Source organism: Canis lupus, chromosome 33 (assembly GCF_011100685.1).
Source record: "Canis lupus familiaris isolate Mischka breed German Shepherd chromosome 33, alternate assembly UU_Cfam_GSD_1.0, whole genome shotgun sequence".
Taxonomy (NCBI): Eukaryota; Metazoa; Chordata; class Mammalia; order Carnivora; family Canidae; genus Canis; species Canis lupus.
In genome coordinates this window covers 13,939,896-13,960,517 of record NC_049254.1, presented here as the reverse complement: position 1 = coordinate 13,960,517, position 20,622 = coordinate 13,939,896, and the positions used below count along the sequence as shown (strand labels likewise).

Here is a 20,622-nt window from a genome sequence, read left to right as displayed (position 1 = left end):
TATCTCTTTGGTTAGGTTTATTCCTAGGTATCTTATGCTTTTGGGTGCAATTGTAAATGGGAGTGACTCCTTAATTTCTCTTTCTTCAGTCTCATTGTTAGTGTATAGAAATGCCACTGATTTCTGGGCATTGATTTTGTATCCTGCCACGCTACCAAATTGCTGTATGAGTTCTAGCAATCTTGGGGTGGAGGCTTTTGGGTTTTCTATGTAGAGTATCATGTCATCGGTGAAGAGAGAGAGTTTGACCTCTTCTTTGCCAATTTGAATGCCTTTCATGTCTTTTTGTTGTCTGATTGCTGAGGCTAGGACTTCCAGTACTATGTTGAATAGCAGTGGTGAGAGGGCCATCCCTGTCTTGTTTCTGATCTTAGGGGAAAGGCTCCCAGTGCTTCCCCAACTTTATGACTTTTATGAACACCCTTTACTAGAGTAAGGAGTCTCCCTTTTGTTCCTAGTTTGCTAAGAGTTATTATGAATGGATGTTACATTTTTTCAAATGATGTTTTTCTTCATCTATTAAGAGGATCATATGATTTATTTCCTTTTTTTTTTCTCTTACTACAATGGATTATATTGATTGATTTTGGGGTATTAGACTAACCTTGCATTTTGGAATAAATGCAACTTAATCATGATATATTATCCTTTTTGCATATTACTGGATTCGACTTGCTGGTATTTTGTTGAGAATTTTTATATCAATGTTTATAAAAGATACTGATCTGTAATTTTTCCTGTTTTTTTAGGTGTCTTTGTCAGGTTTTAATGTAATGCTATGCAGGCCTCATAAAATAAGTTGGCAATTGCTTTTTTTGTTGTTGTTCTCTGGTATTTGTATAAAGTTGTTGTTATTCCTTAAATGTTTGAGAAAATTCACCAATGAAGCCATCTGGGTCTGGATATTTCTTTGTGAGAAAGTTTTTAATTGCATACGTTTATGCTAAAACTGTTTTAAATTCATTTTTTTATGATACGATTGATATATAAATACCAGTTTGGAAATATTCAAATAGTACAGGTAAAACTGAAGTCTCCTTTAACCATTACCCCCTTAAAATTTTTAGTTATATTTTACTACATTTCATCAGGCAAATGAGAAGTAATGATATGGTCTCTGCAAGTTTGCTCTGTACTGTTGACTTGCCTATAAGATTGAGCGGTCTACTTTAAAGTAGCTATGTCTCAATTTCCTCATCTTATGAGTGTTTTTAAAAGAATTGTATGTGATGATGTATGGATAGTGCTTAACATAGTGCCTGACACATACTAGACATTCCTTGAATGTTAACATTGAAGCTATTATTAGATGTAAAAGGATCTCGGAATGGATGTGACTATTGGGGATCTACTCTATACTCAAGGAAGAAAATAGAAAAGTATTCTAAGTAGCCAAAATAGAAATCACAAAAAACTATGTACTGAAGCTCATGCGTTTTATTTATAGGAGAGTCTGATAAATCTTTCTTTGAAACCAACATATAGTTGTTTCAGAGATTATTCTAACAAGGTTGGTTAAACAGATTGTTCATCCACAGCAGATTAGAAGCAGCAAACCTCCTGTAGCATCTAAGCTTTAGCAAAACAATCGAGCTAAGAAACATTTATTATGTGCAAGCCTGAATTGAAAGTTGTCAGTTTCTTGTGCTCCTTATTGAAATTGGGTGACAAAGCAAGGAAATGAAAGAAGCAGCTCAGTGTAATGGAAAAATCTGTGAGTGAGAGAAAGGACATTTGGTTTCCTATTCATTTTGTAATTGACATGGTAAAAATCATACCACCTCAATTTGTTGCCCAATCTGTGAAATGGAGGTACAGGATTTCCTCCCCAGAGTGATCTCAAAAATCCACAGGGCAATTCAGGGGTGAAACAGAGGCCTAATGAGAAAAATATGGTGAGACCCCTTAAATGCAGGAAGCCCGTAAAAACTACCTCATAAATATCATCATCTAAAATACAACTGCAAAAACAGAACATTAAATTAAAATTCTATTGGTAATTACTCATAACACAATTGAGGAAGAACCTGTAAGAATAGAGGGAAAAGGGAGGTTAGATGGCAGAAGTAACATTTTTGTGATGGAGAGCAATTCAAAATACATCTGAGCCTTGGGGCCCTGCTCCTGCTCCATCAGGCTAGAGCAAAGGTGCTACTACATCCATGGACCATGAGGCTCAGTTGTGCTCTGGCATGGACTTTTCCTGAGCCCATGAAAAAATATCCCAGGATACACCAAGGTGCCTTCCTTAGCTTTGTTCTAAGAGTCCTTTGGCACCCTGCCTCTCTATGGGGGGAAGCTCAAACTTGGGGGGAAAACTGAGAGTTTGACATTTTACAAGTCGTAAATTAGTGAAACATATACACAGATAAAATTTCCATTTGCCATCCCTAGCTCATGTTTCCATCTCTCTCTCTACAGCAGTTTCAGAGAGGAGCTTGAAGCATTGAGTTGGAGATCCAGACAAAATAACCAAATGTCTGTGCATATGCAAAGGAAATCATTTCAAGGGTTGTGCTGTTGAAGTCAAACCCAGAGATCCATGTATTCTTGCTGGTCACCTTAACGGCTGCAGCTCGATCTCCTACATTTTGATTTTGTGGTATGCTGTGACTCACCATCTGTAGACATGTCATTGCAATTCTCTGGTTTTTTATAAAAGGAGAGATCTTATTTGGCACTAAAGAATTTGGAGTGGGGAATAGGTTATGGTTACAACAGTACCTTTGCTGTCTACCTCAAAAGTGACAGAATTATAAAAGATTTTGTATGAAAGGATTTTTAAAAATTGAAAATCTAAAGAAGTAATATACTGCACCATTATTAGTCTTTTCATTTCCTCAGAGAGAGGAAATGTGCTGGATTAGTGAAAAACTCAACTTCAATAGAGAGGAAAAATGAGCTTAATGAACGCAGAGCACTTTGGAACAGGTGACCAGTAAACTCCAGAGGCCCATATGGTCTCACTTCATATAAAAGAAAAAAAAATGGGTTTACCTTAGATACTCTTCAGTAGTTCATTTTATCATAAAGAAAAGTAGTGTATAGTATGTGGAAAATGTACTGGTTTGGAGTGCTTTCCATTTTTCAGACATGAAACTCTGGAAAGGTCATTTAACCTACCTGATTCTTGGTTTTTCTCCTATATAATATGTATGGATAGTCCGTTTTTCTGTATCAAAAACAAGCCCAAATCACAGTGGCTTATAATAATAATAACAACACATTTACTCTCACTCAAGATACATGTCTGCTGATGGTGCAGCAGCGATGGCTCTACTGCAGTGTCCCATATTTCTTATTCCCAGACCAAGGCTGAAAGGATCACCCCTGTGCTGGGCATGTCTATTGTCATGGCTGAAAGAAAGGGCAAAGGGGCTGAGGGATGCCTCTTACAGCATCTGCACAGTCCTGGCATAGGCCATGCCCACCACTATTCCACTGGCCAAAGAGAATCCCATGGCCAAGGCCAGCATCCATGGACCAGGAAAGTATATACTCCTCCCCAACCAGCCTGCAAATCGCATAACCCTCTTACAGAGAAGGGGAGAAGTGAAAAAGAAGAGAGGAGAGATCTAGTTAGCATTCCAAACCTTTGTGAGCCTCAAAAAGGAAAGGTTGTAACCTAACGGAGTCTCTACCAATGTAAGGATTGCTAGCATTGTTGGACAGACTGTTTTACTTTGGGGATAAAGTCCTTACATACCATTAAAACCCATTGCTTCTTCATTCTTACCACAAACTTCTGTAAACTTTTTAACCATTTCAGTTACAGTTTTTTAAGAGTTCCATATCTTGCCTTTTTCATGTTTTTAAAATGTTACAAGTATGATCACTTATATTTTCTGCTGTAACTGTATTAAACCCCTTTCAAGAACTACTTGGGCATCCAGAGGATTTTTTACTTTTTTTTCCCTGATGATTAAAGTGATAGTTAAAAATTCTCTTGTAGGAAATTTGGAGAATTTTGGAAGGATAAAGAAGACATTTTAAACATCAGCATTCAAATTCCTTAATATACACCTAGACCTACAAATACTAATCTTTACTAAATTGGACACTTAATAGTATATTCTTTGGGGAATGTTTTTCCACTTTACTATATGATGTTTGTGTGCATTTTTGCCAAGTAAATTTTTTTTAATCTAACATTTTGATATGCAGTACATATATAATCATGAAGCCCAATAATAAAACAAACACTCATGAGCCCACGACTCAACTTAAGAACTAGATTCTTACATGCCCTTGAAGTTACCTGTGTAACTCTCCTCTGCTCCTCTGCTGCTTTTTCCCTCCCATGGGTAACCCCTCTCCTCAAGTTTGTATGCTATATATTGTCATTAGCTGCTGCTTCCTCTTTTTCCTCTACCTCTTCTTCCTCTTCCTCTTCCTTTTCCTTTTCCTTTTTTTTTTTTTTTTTTTGCAGTGTTTTCACGTATGTGTCTATCTCCAAACAGTGTATCTTTGTGTCTGTCTCCAAATAATGTATTGTGGAGCTTTGCTTCATTTTGAGCATTATAAAAATGGTATCATACTGCATTATGTTTAGTGGTGAAATGGATATCACAAAATTAGTTTAAACTTTACTGTTAAATATTTAAAGAGTTAAATATTTAGAGAGCTGTTTTACAAAGAACTTGTACATTCATCTTCGTGTGTATCCCCAGGTATTTCTTTGGGAATAATTTCTAGAGGTGAAATTGCTGGGTTAAAAGGTTAGAACAGTTTTGAGGCTTTTTTAAAATAACTGTACATCAGGAAATGTGTCCATCTAGATTTTAATAAATATTCAGAATTATGTGGCAGATAATTATAAATCATTTCTAGCTTTCGACTTTACTTATTTTTTTTTAAGATTTTATTTATTTATTCATGAGAGACAGAGAGAGAGGCAGAGACACAGGCAGAGGGAGAAGCAGGCTCCACACAGGGAGCCCGACGTGGAACTCGATCCCGGGTCTCCAGGATTACACCCTGGGCTGCAGGCGGCGCCAAACCGCTGCACCACCAGGGCTACCCTAGCTTTCCACTTTAAAAAGCAATAAGAATGCACAAATATGTCCCAGTGGTTTATTGCATTTAAAAGCCCCAAACTAAATTCCTCAATATTTCTGACTCCCTGAAATCTATTCTGTTCTTGTCACACTGTGATATTACTAATATCTTAGTTCCTAAGGCTAGAAACCTTAAAGACACCTTCTCTCTACTACCCCACTTCCATTTCAGCCACCCCACATTTGCCCTTAGTCCTCAGGTCCTGCTGGTTCTATCTCTGCGATGTCCCTTCAATCCATCCCTTCCCTTTCATTCTCACAGGCACTGCTCTACTGTGAACCCTGCTCATGTATTACGTGGCCCATTACAGAGCCTTTTAACTGGTTGCCTACCCACCTTCAGTCTCTTGCCTTTCTAATCCTTCCTTGCCTTCTAGTCCTTTCCTCTGTTACTTTCTCAAAACACAAATATATCTTAAAACTGAAACCAAAAATCTTTAATAGCTCTCCATTTGTCCATGTAATAAAATCCATGGTCCTCAGTTAAACTCCCAATCTAACTTAATCTACCTCTCCAACTTTGCTTCCTCATGATTCATCCTCCCCACCCCAGCCCACCCCACCCAAGAACTTTGTGTTTATATTCTAGCCAGCCTGGGCTACTTGTTCCCTATATATTTTCCTGTTTTTCCTTGTTCTTGTTACTCCCTCAGCCTAAAATACCCTTCCTCTCCCACTCCTTTCCAGCCTGTTGAAATGCTACTCATGCTTCAAGCTTCCACTGAAATGCCAGCTCCTCCATGGAGTTTAACATCAATGTAAGTTATCATAGTTATACATAGATGAGTCAGGCATGTTTGCTTCTGTTGAAATATTTTGTCAGAACTTGAAAAAAAGAGTTTTTACATTTGCTGGGTAGAAAATAATGCTGAATAGAAAAAGCAGAACACAGACCATATTAAACAGATCAATTACTATAAATTATGTATATAAAGTAAATGTATGTATATATGTATATGCTTCTACATGTGTATATCTACAGACACAGAGACTGTAGAAATACACTTGTTATTTATTAAGCTTATGAAATTATTTTGGGAACCAGGTAGGATGAGTACTTTTTTGGAAAAATTACTAATATAATGATACTTCTCAGGTTCATTTTCTTCCATAAGGATGCTTGCTTGGGCTTAAACAGGTTTCCATTTTGAGGCTGAACCATATATGGTCCAGTTGCAGCAGCCAGCCAGCCGCCTCTCCTCCCCGGTCCAGTGTTGACCGACTGAGTTGGAGAGGCCGGTTTCCTTTGCCAATCTGTCTAGTCATAGTCACGGGTGATGAACAGTCCCCTCAACTGTAAAATGAAAACGTTGCACCAGATGACTGTTAAATGGATGAGTAGATGATCTTTAAGGTCCTTCTCAGCTCTCATTCTGAGATATTTTTTGCTCATGAGACAGAAAAATGCTAAAGGACAAAGTGCTGATTTGTTCTCTGCTCTAGCACCTTCACTGGTGTCAAGTAGCCAATTGCTCCTTTTATTAACTCTGAACTGCCAAAATATATCCTGTGGGAATTAATGCATTTAGCTTCTGATCCAGGTGCACCACTACCTGTGTGGCTTTGGGTGTGCCCCTTTCTGTCACTGGGCCTCTTTTTGCTTATCTGTAAAATGATAAAGGTGAGGCTAGAAGCTCTTTAAGGTTCTTTAATATATTGTAATTTGATAATTGGTATGTGTGAAGTACCCAAGGATTTTCCCTCCTGTAATCAATAGCTCATGTTTCAAAGTTAAGAAATCAGTAGAATAGGACAATTCCCAATATATTTTTCTCTTCATAGAATAGTATAGATAGTAAAGCAGAGCGTCACGGTATGCAAACAGATAGGTATAATTGAGGATTATCCTGGTTCCATCACTTCAACTTACCATAATATTTTCTGTCATCATGTATATGTCTCCAGTCTTAAAATTGTTAACTTTAATAATGTAAACCAAAAAAATTTGAGGATATCTTTTTCAGAAATTAAAATGTTGGCATAGGTTTCAAATATCCACACTGATTTGAGTTAGCCTACTAGTAATACGATTTATCTTAAAATATCTGAACTTTAATAATCATTATAGATTTCTTTTTTTCTTCTTTTTAAGAGAATTCTTCCTGAAGAAGAGGGCCTCATTTTAATTTTCAGAGGACAAACTAATACTTGATATATGATACTTGATTCCAGAGTTGCTTCTGGCAATTGTTACTATTTAAACAAGTATTTCTTTTCTAGTAATTAGATTTTTTTTTTCATTTTGATGGGTAGTCATAAATATTAACCACCAGCAGTGCAGGAAATAATTTATATTCAAATTGTCAGACATCGCTCTGTGAACACATAAAATAATTTACATTTATTTAGAACCTTTTATCCTAAAGTGCTCTACATATATTTCTTTATAATCTGATTGCAAGCTATATATAGTACTTTCCTACCTGAAATAGGACAGCAACCAAAGTAGTTAAAATAAAGGATACAGCTTCAAAAAAGTAGAGGAAAGAAGGAAATGTATATTTTACTTGTTCCTCTATGCTTTTATGCCTATAGGATTGGAGAATCCATGTTGACCAAATGCACCAACACAAAAGTGGAATAGAATCTGCTCTAAAGGAGACCAAGGTATGTGAATTACTTCAGGTGGATCAATGTACATTTACTCATCTATTGAACACCTGTTAAAGGAGAACATGAAAGAAAAAAATGAGACAGTCCTTGCTTTTGAGGAGCTTACAGATTGAATGTACCATATTAAATTTCAACAGCTCTAACACTTAACTAACTAAAGAAAGATAATTTTATATCAAAGCAGTATAATATATATCTGATATAGAGAGAGACACATATCTCTAATATGTATATATTTTACAATTATACAATATGTGTACAAATTATACAATTATCTATATAAAACATGTATACTGTATAATATATATACTATATACATACAGTTATACTATATGCAAATATATATATATATTAGAGAAACATTGCATCATTCTTTCCTTCTGAATCCCAAGGGATAATAGAGCATCAGGCCAGCATGCTTAGAACCTACAACTTCCCCAGGCTTGCTGCTCTGCCAGAAATAAGGACTTTTTGGAGGATGCCACAAGGAAGCAAAGGTGGAAAGAGAAGTTATGGGTCCCAGGCTAGAGCTAGAAATTTAATGACTTACCTCCAACTGGAACATTCTAGTCATCTTTGAACTGTGCTACAAGAAAGTCGTGTTATTCTGTTACCTACTTTGATTGCAAACTTTATATAAAAGTAAATTCCACTCACGTACAATTTAGATATGCATAAGGACTAATGAATTGACTAACACTTCCAGGTGCTTTTTTATTTTAACATTCTGCCAAGTGTGACTAAAATATTTCTCATTACAGACTTCTTTTGCTATTGAAAATTTCAAGCTATCTTCTTTTTCACAAGTGGTTGGGAATTTGTGGGATGGATTGAAGGAAATTTAGCCCATTTTGTACTATTTTTGAAAAATGTATTTGTGAGTTCTTTTATCTACTAAAATCCTATGGAATTTCTAGGGATTTTTGGATAAACTTCATAATGAAATTAGTAGAACTCTGGAAAAGATCGGCAGCCGAGAAAAGTACATCAACAACCAGCTTGAGCATTTGGTTCAAGAATATCGTGCAGCCCAAGCCCAACTGAGTGAGGTAACTTAGGAATGATATTCAGGGATTTATTTCAGTTAATGACCTTAATTCCCAAACTTGACACAGCACTTTTCATTTGAGAATCATGAAATGCTTCTCCCAAACAGCAACACATGGATACTCTGCCCACTTTAGGAAGCCACGTGAGGCAGTAGAACTTGTCATCTCCATGTTACATGCAATAGAAATTATCTCCTAGAAGTCTTTAAATGCATTTCTTCTTTTGATTTAAATAAATGAAGACATGTATTGTTGGGGAACATTGCTTAGAACAGGAACAGAGTGTCAGGACACCTGGTTTTGTTTCTTAGTCTGCCGTTAATTTACCCTGTGAGTAGGAGGAAAAAGAATAGTATGCATTTACATGTGTCAGAGGGAAAAGACATCATTGCCTTAATGGCTTACAGCCACATAATAAAGAATATGAAAGCAAGACACGTTCAGAGACAAGCAGTTTAATTAATTTAATGAGCAAATTTTTTAATCCTTTCAAGGTTTTAGAATTTCAACCAAAAAAATAAAACCTTCAGCCTTTGGAAGCAGTGGTTCTTTGTACCCCAGTAGGGATCTAAAGGCTTTCCTTGGGAGTTATGCCCCCTCTTTCCTGATGTTGAGGAAGGCTAGTAAGAACACTTAGAAATGCTAGTTGAAGAGTTTTTTATTTTTCTTTCAGTAAATAAGGTTAGAAGAAGGGAAAAAATGGAAATCAACTTAAGATACTTCTGTACTTTCAGAAGTTCTCAAAGACCAAACAGAAAACAATCTTCACTGTTTTATTATGTTATTTATTTAACAAATTATTCCCTCATATACATATATACTCATGGATGTTTTTACTTTCAAAATGCTGTAAAAAGTCTGATTAAAACCACTGTCAAACACTGATACTAAATAATTGTTAGATTAGTTCCCAAGAACATATTCCGTACTGTCATACCATTTGTTAATCCTTATTAATTGCTCATCCTGATGCTCTGTTATGATTGATTTTTTGAACTGGTTTTCTCTGCATAGCATGCAAATTACATCGACCAAGAGCTGCTCTCCTAAACTGTGTAGGAATAGCTGAGGACAGTTTTTATTGTGAACCATGCCCGTGTGAGTTACACAGTCAGTATATGAAGGTTAAGGTAGTTTATCATTTTATAGTGCCTTAGTTTAAATACATCGCGCCTATTAGGGACATAAAAAAGCTACAGTTAAATGTCACTTTCACAAATGTATTCACAAATGGGGGGGGCTGTCATAAAATGATATGCAGAAATCGCAAACACAAAGAGGTCACATTTAAGTAATCTGCTTCTGTTGTGAATTTGTCATTAAACAAAATGTTTTCTCCCTTAGGCACGGGAGCGATACCAGCAGGGTAATGGCGGAGTAACGGAAAGGACCAAGCTCCTGTCTGAGGTGCACACCACGCTCTCGCCCTCTCCTCACCCTCAGCTGCACCCTGGCCCCAGCCATGCAGAGTCATTGTGGTTTAATACTGCTCCAACCGGGCGCTCTTTATTTCAGCAACTGCTTCCCGTGGCTCTGAGTCCTTTTCTTTAGGAGAAAATCCCTAGTTTTCTTATCAATGAATCAATTATGTATTTATATACTTCTTATTCCCATAAAATGCCTGAAGTTGTTTTATTAAATTCAACATAGAACCTGTTGATAATATTAGCACATTTATAACCTTCCTTAATCTTTTTAAAAGCAGAGTAGTCATGATTAATACATAGAAGAGTAGGTAAAGCACTGGCTTAAATGTCTTATAATTAATTTTAATGTTAGTCTGTAAGATATAAGATCTGTTTTTAGTGATTGCTGCTGATGTATGTGATCCTAAGTATTTCTGTCTACAAACTGGAAGTGGCTATCCTTCTGAGAACTTCTGAAATATTTGCATATATTGTTGCATTGATTTTCATCATCACACAAAGGGGTACAATCTAATATATATTCCAATTTTTTACTGAAGGGCCGGGAGAAAAAAAATTCTTACAAGGTCAATAGCCAATGTACAAGAGTGTCTTTGGTTATAATCCAGTGTAATTGTCACAGACATTTTCAATATAATAGAATTAAGCTTCTTTTATAGAGATTATTTGAGGCATAAATAGTTATTTTAGAATACTAAAAGTGTAACTTTAGAAATATTTAGACTCTAATCCTGTGGTGCTTCTAGGCAAATAGAACATTATGTAGAAGTAAAGTGCTCACTTACGTTAGGTAAATTAACACTTGAAGGGAGTCCAGGGACCCATTTAGTTCTTTTGGAGGAGGTAGTTATCCCCAGTTGTAACATTGCAGGTGCCTAAAAAAAAATTAATTTGCTTTACTTGGATGAGCACTTTATTCCCAAGGAAGTTTTTACTCACCAGTATGATAAAAATAAAGCCTAGTAAGTTACAATAATTATGGCTTAGTTCTAGGTCATATAATTTTTTAAAAAAACTTTTAAAGCTAATATTCTAGGTTGGAATTTTACTAATAGAGGCTATAGTAGTATAATTTTGAATATGACGTAGAATACAGCTAAGAGCCAATATGACAGCACAATATGCCTCTTGGAGTTCACGGTTTGGATAGAGCAGTTGGAATATTTTTATATACAGCCATATGGTATAAACGTTATTTTTAGCATCCTATACAGGAAAAGATGGCATCTTCTCTTATAAAACTATAATATTAAGAAAGATACCTACTAAGCCTTAGAAATCCAAAATCTTCTCAGAATGTATATACTGTTTTAATTAATAACTCATTATTAAAGACTGGCAAGGTTGGGATGCCTGGATGGCTCAGTCCATTGAGTGTCTGACTTGATTTCAGCTCAGGTCATGATCTTAAGGTTGTGAGACAGAGCTCCAAGTCAGGCGTGGAGATTCTCTCACTCTCCCTCTGCCCCTCTCTATCCCACCCCACCTCCCTGCTCTCTTTTTCTCTCTAAAAAGAAAAAAAAAAAAAAGGATTGGCATGGTAGATGCTAGGAGATAACTACAAGGTTTGCATGTCTGATGCCTAAAACAACAACTTAGATCAGTTTTTATTGTCATGTGACAACCTGAAAACATCATTTGGTGAAGTTTAATGTTAGGAGCACTCTCAGAAGATAAAAAGCTTTGTCTCTCTGTCTCTTTTATTATTCAAATTATGTCCAGAACACTCCTAATATGTTTATGTCCCTTTATGGATGTATTAGATCTATATTTTTTTAATATACCATTCAATAATTTTGAAAGCTTATTAAAATCTAGAGCTCATGAAAAAAAATTTTTTTTCAATTAAAGGTGACAGAAGAACTAGAAAAGGTAAAGCAAGAAATGGAAGAAAAAGGCAGCAGCATGACTGATGGTGGTGAGTACACACCCATCCTAAGGGGAAAACTAGTGAGAGTATTTCTTAAGAAATCTATTTAACAAAGTGCTATTATAAACAAGGAATCTGCTTTTTAAAATGAATTTGAGGAGAGGTAGGAAAGTGGTGCAAAATGATGTCTGATAATCCATGTACTATTTTCCTTATCAATCAGCTGAGACGAGTCCTACTTTTTTTTTTTTTTTTTTTACCCTTATTTAGGATTTTTTGATTTGGACTGCATTGATTCAGAGATAGAGTAGGAAATACTTAAATATATACTTTGTTATTCAAATTTTTAAAAAATGATATTTTCTGTTTTCATCAAATGAGCTTCATTATTCCATTTTATGTGCAGAAGAGCACTAAGTGTGTGCCCCAATGGCACGAAGGCAGCGATGGGACGACCTTTGTTTTTTTCCTCTCCCTGCAGTGGACCTGACTGGGCAGAGGGGTCAAATAGAGAAGAATTAATAACCCTCTAGTATTCATGGTCCGTTGTGAGCTACTTACTTTGACATGGCCTTGGGTGATTGCCTAAGGCCCTTCTGTGTTCTAGAAAGATTTTCCAGAGTTCTGATGATACATACTGAATGCTCCTTCAAAAGGGAACATATAGAGGTTTTGCAGTATGTTTAAATGAGCCCATTATCTATATCTTGCAGGTAATTTTTTCTTCCTTTTTTTCCCATCATGTCCCCTTCCTTCAGACAAATATTCTAGCCCACAAAAGTTATTAAAGACATCCTTAAATATCCCTTTAGCTAGCAGCTCTTCCCTGAGAAAAGGAAAGAAATTCAACCTCATTACATCAAACTCTGCATCATTTCCCATCCTAAAAATCTCAGGTGTTTAAAATACCACAGCAAAATTGTGTGAATGTCAGTGTGTTGTTGGCTGTGTTTTTAACCCTATTTTTGGCTTAAGACAAAGTGAGGAAAATGTCATGCAATTCTGTAATACACTGATACTCCAAATGAACATTTTTATTGCATCTTATTTTCATTCTGCAGCTCCCTTGGTAAAGATTAAACAGAGCTTAACAAAGCTGAAGCAAGAAACCGTTCAGATGGACATCAGAATTGGTGTTGTGGAACACACATTACTCCAATCAAAACTCAAGGAGAAGTCCAACATGACTAGGGACATGCATGCAACAATCATTCCAGAATCTTCAGTAGGCTCTTATTAAAACATACTGATTTTCATGCTTTTGATTAGTTGTTTTTTTATATCAAAGTGTATTTCATGTCACATAGATTTCAAAACACAATTATACCTCCTAAAGCATGTTCAGTGGGTATTTTTTTACATATATATGCATACATATTGTATCATGGTGATTATGGATAGTTAAAGCCTTTAAATTGAATATAATATTTAATAAAGTAATTAAAAATTCTCACTTTCAAAGAAGCTTTCACCTATCATTACAGATGTTAAAACCCCCACCTGGTGGCATATTTTTCTTATTGTTCTTGTGTAAGTCAGTGTTCATGACCCATGCTGTCTGTAGGGGCTGCTGTTGCTGTCACCACATGGACCTTTGCACCAGCCTGGCTCCTTCAGTTTGGTCCACCTCTGCAGTGATCTCAAGTGCTTCTGTGCCCAGAGGCAGCTAATGAGGGATGAGGATCCTTTTAAGAATCCGAATTACCCTTGCCTCAGCTTTATTACCTAGAATTATATTTCTTTAGAAAAAATATGAAAAACTCTAGTGTCTTTACTAACATTTGAAGTTTATTAACTATTGTATTTCATGACTAAAATTTTATTTTTTTCTCTAAGGCCACCAAATAAATAAATAAATAAATAAATAAATAAATAAATAAACAAACAAACAAACATTTCAGTCATGTTTGACTCTGTAGTGACAAAAAAGGCACATACATGTCTCAGTTCTATTTTTTTCTGTTGTATCGGCTGTACTGAAGAATCATTTTGCAGCACAACAGGAGACAGCAAGACAAGTGAAGATCAGCTTCCCAGTGCTGATAATCTTTACTTACACATCTTACTGAACAACCTTCTAGTCTGGGACTTTTTTTTTTTTTTAAAGATTTTATTTATTTATTCATGATAGACACACACACACACACACACACACACACACAGAGGCAGAGACACAGGCAGAGGGAGAAGCAGGCGGCTCCATGCTGGGAGCCGGACGGGACTCGATCCCGGGACTCCAGGATTACACTCTGGGCCAAAGGCAGGCGTTGAACCACTGAGCCACCCAAGGATCCCCTAGTCTGGGACTTTAAACTGGTGAAATAAGCAATATTAGAGTGACCAGACTTAAACACTGGGGGAGACTGGTAAGGAGAGCACAAACCAGAAGATAGCCCACATTTATGCTTTAAAAAGAAGAAAAAAGGGGTGCCTAGGTGGCTCAGCCAGTTAAGCATCTGCCTTCAGCTCAGAACTCTGGGATCGAGCCCCAAGTCGAGTTCCCTGCTCAATGGAGAGTCTGCTTCTACCACTGCCTCTGCCCCTCCTCCCACTCATGCACTCGTTGCTCTCTCTCAAGTAAAATCTTTAAAAAGAAGAAGAAAAAGAAATCTAGTAGTAGCTTTTTTTTTATTTTTTTATTTATTTTTATTTATTTATGATAGTCACAGAGAGAGAGAGAGAGAGGTAGAGACACAGGCAGAGGGAGAAGCAGGCTCCATGCACCGGGAGCCCAACATGGGATTCGATCCCGGGTCTCCAGGATCACGCCCTGGGCCAAAGGCAGGCGCCAAACCGCTGCACCACCCAGGGATCCCTAGTAGTAGCTTTTTATGAGAATACTATATATACATAGGACAACAAAAATAATAAAATCCCTTTCTCAAATTTTATCCTAATATTTTCTCCCCCCAATTTTTTGCCTTAGTCTTTCCTTTGTAGATGACACACACACACACACACACACACACACACAAATTTTTTCCCTCCTTTATACTCTTCTTGAGTTTAAGCTCAGATAAAATCAGTATGCATAAACTATTCTGTGGCTCAAGAGGATGACAATAAATGCAATGGCAAACAAGTCATTTCATTTAGTTTGGGATAATAGTTTGAAAAAAATCCAATATTTTCTTTCCTTTATTTTATGTCCATTGATTGGGGCCTAGAAGAGGGAAACCCAAACTTGGGTCCCACAAGCGAACACTGATTCTCTTGGAACTTACTTGCATAGGTGTTGTCATGGCCGCACAGTTTTTTTTTTTTTTTTTTAATTTTTTTTTAATTTTCATTTATTTATGATAGTCACAGAGAAAGAGAGAGAGAGGCAAAGACACAGGCAGAGGGAGAAGCAGGCTCCATGCACCAGGAGCCGGATGTGGGATTCGATCCTGGGTCTCCAGGATCACGCCCTGGGCCAAAGACAGGCGCTAAACCGCTGCGCCACCCAGGGATCCCGGCCGCACAGTTTTTTGATGAATTCCATCAATGCAGAGAATCCTTCTAAATAAATCAGAGCTTTCCATAAAATGTACTTTTGCTCAGAAGCAAAGTACACTCTTTACTTTGTGGAAACATGCACTAATCTAACAACTCTTCTAGAGAGTAGTATGGGCAACCTATTTTTATTTTCTTCTCTGAAGTAATCAATTTACTCAGTTTGGGCTTGGTACCCCTCTTCTCTGTTTCCACAGAACACTGAATACCTCTAATACAGAATATATTGCATTGTAATTATCTATTTTCTTCTACCCTCTTTCATAGACTAAGCTGCTTGAGAATAGGGAAAAAGTTTTTTTCATCTCCATATTTCTAGCCAAGTACCTAGCACACAGAGCATGAGTTTCTAAGAGGATGTTTGGATGACTGGCATTACCCAGTTCCAGAATGTCTCATAGTTCCTATTCTTCAGCATGGTGGACTTAATGACTTCAAGTTCGAGTTTTGACACAGTTTCGAGACAGTAATTGTAAATTATGTTTTTCCCCCTGTGGTATTGCTTTGGAATTGGAAGCATCAGTATGGGCACACGGTTCTTCAATATATTCAGATTAATAGAAATAAACATATAGAAATACATGCATACATATGTGCACGTATTTACTATTTCTGTCCTCTAAGAGGGCCTAGAGCAGTGACACCTCAGGGACAGTGAGAATGCCTCACACTCAGATCTTGGTTTTTAAATCTTCTACTTAAAAACAAAAAAACAGGTTTCTTAGGAGAATGATTCCTGGGCTGGGACAGGGAAAGCACAATATGAGCCGGAATATCTTGTTCCGCCAGAAAGCGAAGAAGTACTCAAAGAATGATGGGAAACTCGTTAAAGGACACAGACTGAGGGACGTCCCAACCAGCCAATCTGGAACAATTGAACATTAAAATAAATAATGATAGTAATGAATTATAACCTACAGAATAAAACAAGAAACCATGAGTCCATACAGGTAGAAATTGTTAAAATTAATGAAGGAACCCTCACTTTAAAAAATGGAGTCAGGGATCCCTGGGTGGCGCAGCAGTTTGGCGCCTGCCTTTGGCCCAGGGCGCGATCCTGGAGACCCGGGATCGAATCCCACGTCGGGCTCCCGGTGCCTGGAGCCTGCTTCTCCCTCTGCCTATGTCTCTTGTCTCTGCCTCTCTCTCTCTCTCTCTCTCTCTGTGACTATCATAAATAAATTAAAAAAAAAAAAATGGAGTCAGAAAGCCCTGAGGGGGAGCTCTCATGCACAAACCACTTGTTGCAGCCTGCATAACCAGCAGAGAGAAGGAAGATAAGAATTATCTTGACAAGGAAAGACATTTTTCACATAGGAATTTCATTTTCTGCTTTTAAGAAAAAAAAGGAAGATTCCCTTCTTGCCCCAGCAACAAAGCACTAACCATCACTCGCAGCCAATGAGAAACTGCCACAACCTTCAACTCTTGCTCTTCTCCCGTGAACTTCTATAAAAAACAACCCTCCCCAATTTCCTCCTAAAACCTAGTAAAAGCTAACTTTCCTTTTGTCTCTTCAGACTTGACTATGGTTCACAATAGCTTGCCTGTCCCATATTGCAATTCCTCTGCTATTTCTAAATAAACTCATCTTGCTAGTAAAAATAACTTAGTATTTTATTTTTAATGTTGACAAAATAAGTGAATCAATGGACGAAGAGAGAGGTCTTCCTTACAATAGAATGACAGCTAATGTAAAAAGAATATTGCATTTAGAAATTGCCATCTGGCAATTAACCATAGTAGTAATTGTTTGGGGCAAGAGTCATCAAAAGATATATGAAAGGATTTCAATCCAAAATGGAACCGGAGGCTATGAAATGGGGACTCCCATCCATGTAGCTCTCAGAACAGAATTTGAGAACTGAGAGACTGATTTTTCATAAATGCCTGATTTATAGAAGACCAAGATTTATTCCTCTGAATAAACTCAATTTCCAGTAATTCAAGTTTGCCTCAGTTTACTTCTTTATTTAGGTTGACAAATGCTAAAACCACTAGGTGAAAATTTAATGAAAATCTGAATATTTACATCGTCTCAAACTAAGTAAACTATTCCATGAAGAGAAAAAAATGATTACAGAAGAAAAACCTGGCAGACACTTTAAATGATCAAGAGTTAACGTCACTAGTAATGGAACAAATAGACATCATGTGTCTCCTGAGAAGGCAAACATCTATGGGGTTCCTTCTGAAAGTGCATAATTTGAATCTATCATGAGGAAACATCAGACGAATCCAGTAGAGGGGCATTGTACAAAATGGCCTATATTCTGCAAAAATGGTAAGAGCATGAAAAACAAGAAACAGTGAGGAACTCCTCCAAATTAGAGACTAAGGAGACAATCACATGCAACAAGTGATTCCAGTTTGGATCCTGGAGCAAGAAAGACTTTTTGTTGTTGTTAGAAAAGGACATTATTGAGACAGGTAAAATTTGAATAAATTCTGTAGACTGAATAATAGTATTAATGTTAATTTTTAAACTATTTATACTATAGTTATATAGAGGAATATCCTTGTTTTTACCAATACACATGAGTATTTGGAGGAGTATCCTATCAGTAACTTGCTCTCAAATGATTTGGGGGAGAAATATGTGAATGTGTATGTGTTTGTATATTTACATATATGTAAAGAGAATAATGATAATAAAATTTGGTGAATTGTTAATATTTTGGAAATCTGAAGGAAGGTCATGTAGAAATCCATTGTATTTTTTTAAGGAGGTGCAGCTTTTTTTATTGCAGTATAATTAACATATAGTGTTACATTAGTTATAGGTATACAATATAATGATTCAGTGGTTCTATACATTACTCAGTGCTAATCAAAATAAGTGTACTCTTAATCCCGTTTATGTATTTCACCCAGCCCTTCTCTCTGCCTCTCCACTGGCAAATACCAGTTTGTTCTCTATATTTGAGAGTATGTTCTTTAGTTTGTCTCCTATTTTCTGTGCTTGGTTTTTTGTTGTTTCTCAAATTCCACATATGAGTGAAATCCTAGGTATTTGTCTTTCCTACCTGACTTATTTCATTTAGCATGATACCCTCTAGGTCCATCCATATTGCTGCAAACAACAAGATCTCATTCATTTTTATGGCTGAGTAATATTCCAAAGTTATATACATATATATATATATATATATATATATATATATATATATATCACATCTTCTTTGTCCAGTCATCTATCTGTGGATACTTGGATTGCTTCCATATCTTGCCTATTATAAATACTGCTGCAATAAACATAAACGTGCACAATCTTTTTAAATTAATGTCTTTGTATTCTTTGGGAAAATACCCAGTGCTAGAATTACTGGATCATGTGGTAATTCAATTTTTTTTACTTTTTGAGGAACCTCTGTACTGTTCTGCACAGTGGCTGTACCAATTTACATTCTCACCAACAGTGCACAAGTGTTCTTTTTTTCTCCGTATCCTCACTAATACTTGTTATTTCATATGTTTTTTATTTTAGCCATTCTGACAGGTTGAAGGTGGTATCTCATTTTCATTTCTTTGGTGATTAGTGATGTTGAACATCTTTTCATGTATCTGTTGGTCATCTGTATGTCTTCTCTGGAAAAATATCTAATCAGGTCCTCTGCCCACTTTTAGGGCTTTTTTTTGGTATTGAATTATTTAAGTTCTTTATATATTTTGGATATTAACCCTTTTCCATTATATTTTTTACTAATTATTCTGTAACACTGAAATTATCTCAAAATACAAAGTTTAAGAAATGATGGTTCTTGGAAATTATATGCTCTAAATAGAAGTCATCCTCCCTCTGAATCAAACAGGAAATCAACTTGTTCAAATAATATGACCTCCTCAATAAAATTATATGACCCACTGAACACATCTTCTATTCTTATAATCATCGATTCATTGACCAAATAGGAACAAAATTTCTAACAATTCTAAAGGAGGTTTTTTTCTACTGCCCTCTAGCTTATCTAGGTCAGCAAAACCATGAGTTCAAGATTCATTTTTTTGAGGATTTCTCATCTCTCCATTGTGAATCTGCAAATAGTGAATATAGTTCCTTATTTTTTTTTTTTTTTTTTTTTTTACAAATATGTAATCACAGATTCCTTCCATCCAAGACCACACTCAGAGAATATAGATTTAGGTTTAGGAATGCACATGTGAAAATCAGTGTACAAATTTGAGATTATTTTCAACCTTTTATTAGAACCAGGGATCTGTGGAGGAAGATGAGGAGACATGTGTCACTCTGGTTCATAACTCTCCTGCATGGATAATTAACATGCATGCAATGCTCTTTGTCCGTAGACTTTGAGGATTTGGGAGACTTTGTAGAGAACCTAGGATGACATGGCCAAATGCTTCTCTTCTTAAAACTCTTTCTTCTATGCCTGCCAAAAAGGCTTTTTATTTTTCCTTTAAGGCAGTCTTTAATAATAATGTAATTATAGTAGTTAGAATGCACTGCCCTATTTTGTGGTCAAATAGCAACCACTGTCATAGCTTTACCTTTTCCAAAACTTAGTGTGCCTAACAACACAGGCATAAATCCTAAAACTTTATATTTTAGAAGGAGAAATAGCATTTTAAAGAGTGAAAACAAGTTTTCATTCACTAGTCTTTTTTTTTTGACAAGACTTTTTTAAAATATAGGAGAGGAAGACAAGAACCATGCTCATCTAAATGTGTCCTAAATAACAGTTCTCAAGTGTTAGATTTACATAATTGTGTGTATTTGATACAGACATGCAAAATTCAAGCTTGTGATTCGCTGATTGATCATCAGTGCCTTATTTCATCCCTCCACAAAGCGTGGACCCCTCCACAAAGCATGGACCCCTCCACAAAGTGTGGACCCCTCCATACTTTGTCCTTGTACTGCTAAGTACTACAAGGACACTTTCCAGCTCACCATCAGGCAGTGCCCTAGAACCCATCACCTTTCTTTCCCATCCCCCACTTGAGATGCTATGGCATAGGCTTAAAGCTCCTGTGCATAGCCCCTTCTCTGTGGGTCAGCAGTTCTCAACTAGTTACCATTTTCTTACCCTGAAAAACATTCTCCAGGCTAGCAACATCTGAAGTTCCTACCTCTGCTTGGACATCAAAAT

The 20,622-nt window shown here is 36.4% G+C and overlaps 1 protein-coding gene and 1 long non-coding RNA gene across 2 annotated transcripts in view; one reads left to right on the top strand and one right to left on the bottom strand.

The window, feature by feature from the left end:
• Window positions 1–13,767, top strand: part of IFT57 (intraflagellar transport 57) — a 53,855-nt gene extending 40,088 nt beyond the window's left edge. The window contains exons 7-11 of the mRNA XM_038582732.1: window positions 7,593–7,664; window positions 8,588–8,719; window positions 10,064–10,126; window positions 11,998–12,064; window positions 13,078–13,767. Of these exons, the coding sequence (XP_038438660.1) occupies window positions 7,593–7,664; window positions 8,588–8,719; window positions 10,064–10,126; window positions 11,998–12,064; window positions 13,078–13,256 (513 nt within the window). The 3' untranslated portion in view covers window positions 13,257–13,767. The remainder of the gene's footprint in view (window positions 1–7,592; window positions 7,665–8,587; window positions 8,720–10,063; window positions 10,127–11,997; window positions 12,065–13,077) is intronic.
• LOC119867323 overlaps window positions 1–20,622 on the bottom strand; it is a 100,007-nt gene that overhangs the window by 16,889 nt on the left and 62,496 nt on the right. The window contains exon 4 of the long non-coding RNA XR_005383254.1: window positions 10,932–11,021. This is a non-coding gene — a long non-coding RNA (uncharacterized LOC119867323). The remainder of the gene's footprint in view (window positions 1–10,931; window positions 11,022–20,622) is intronic.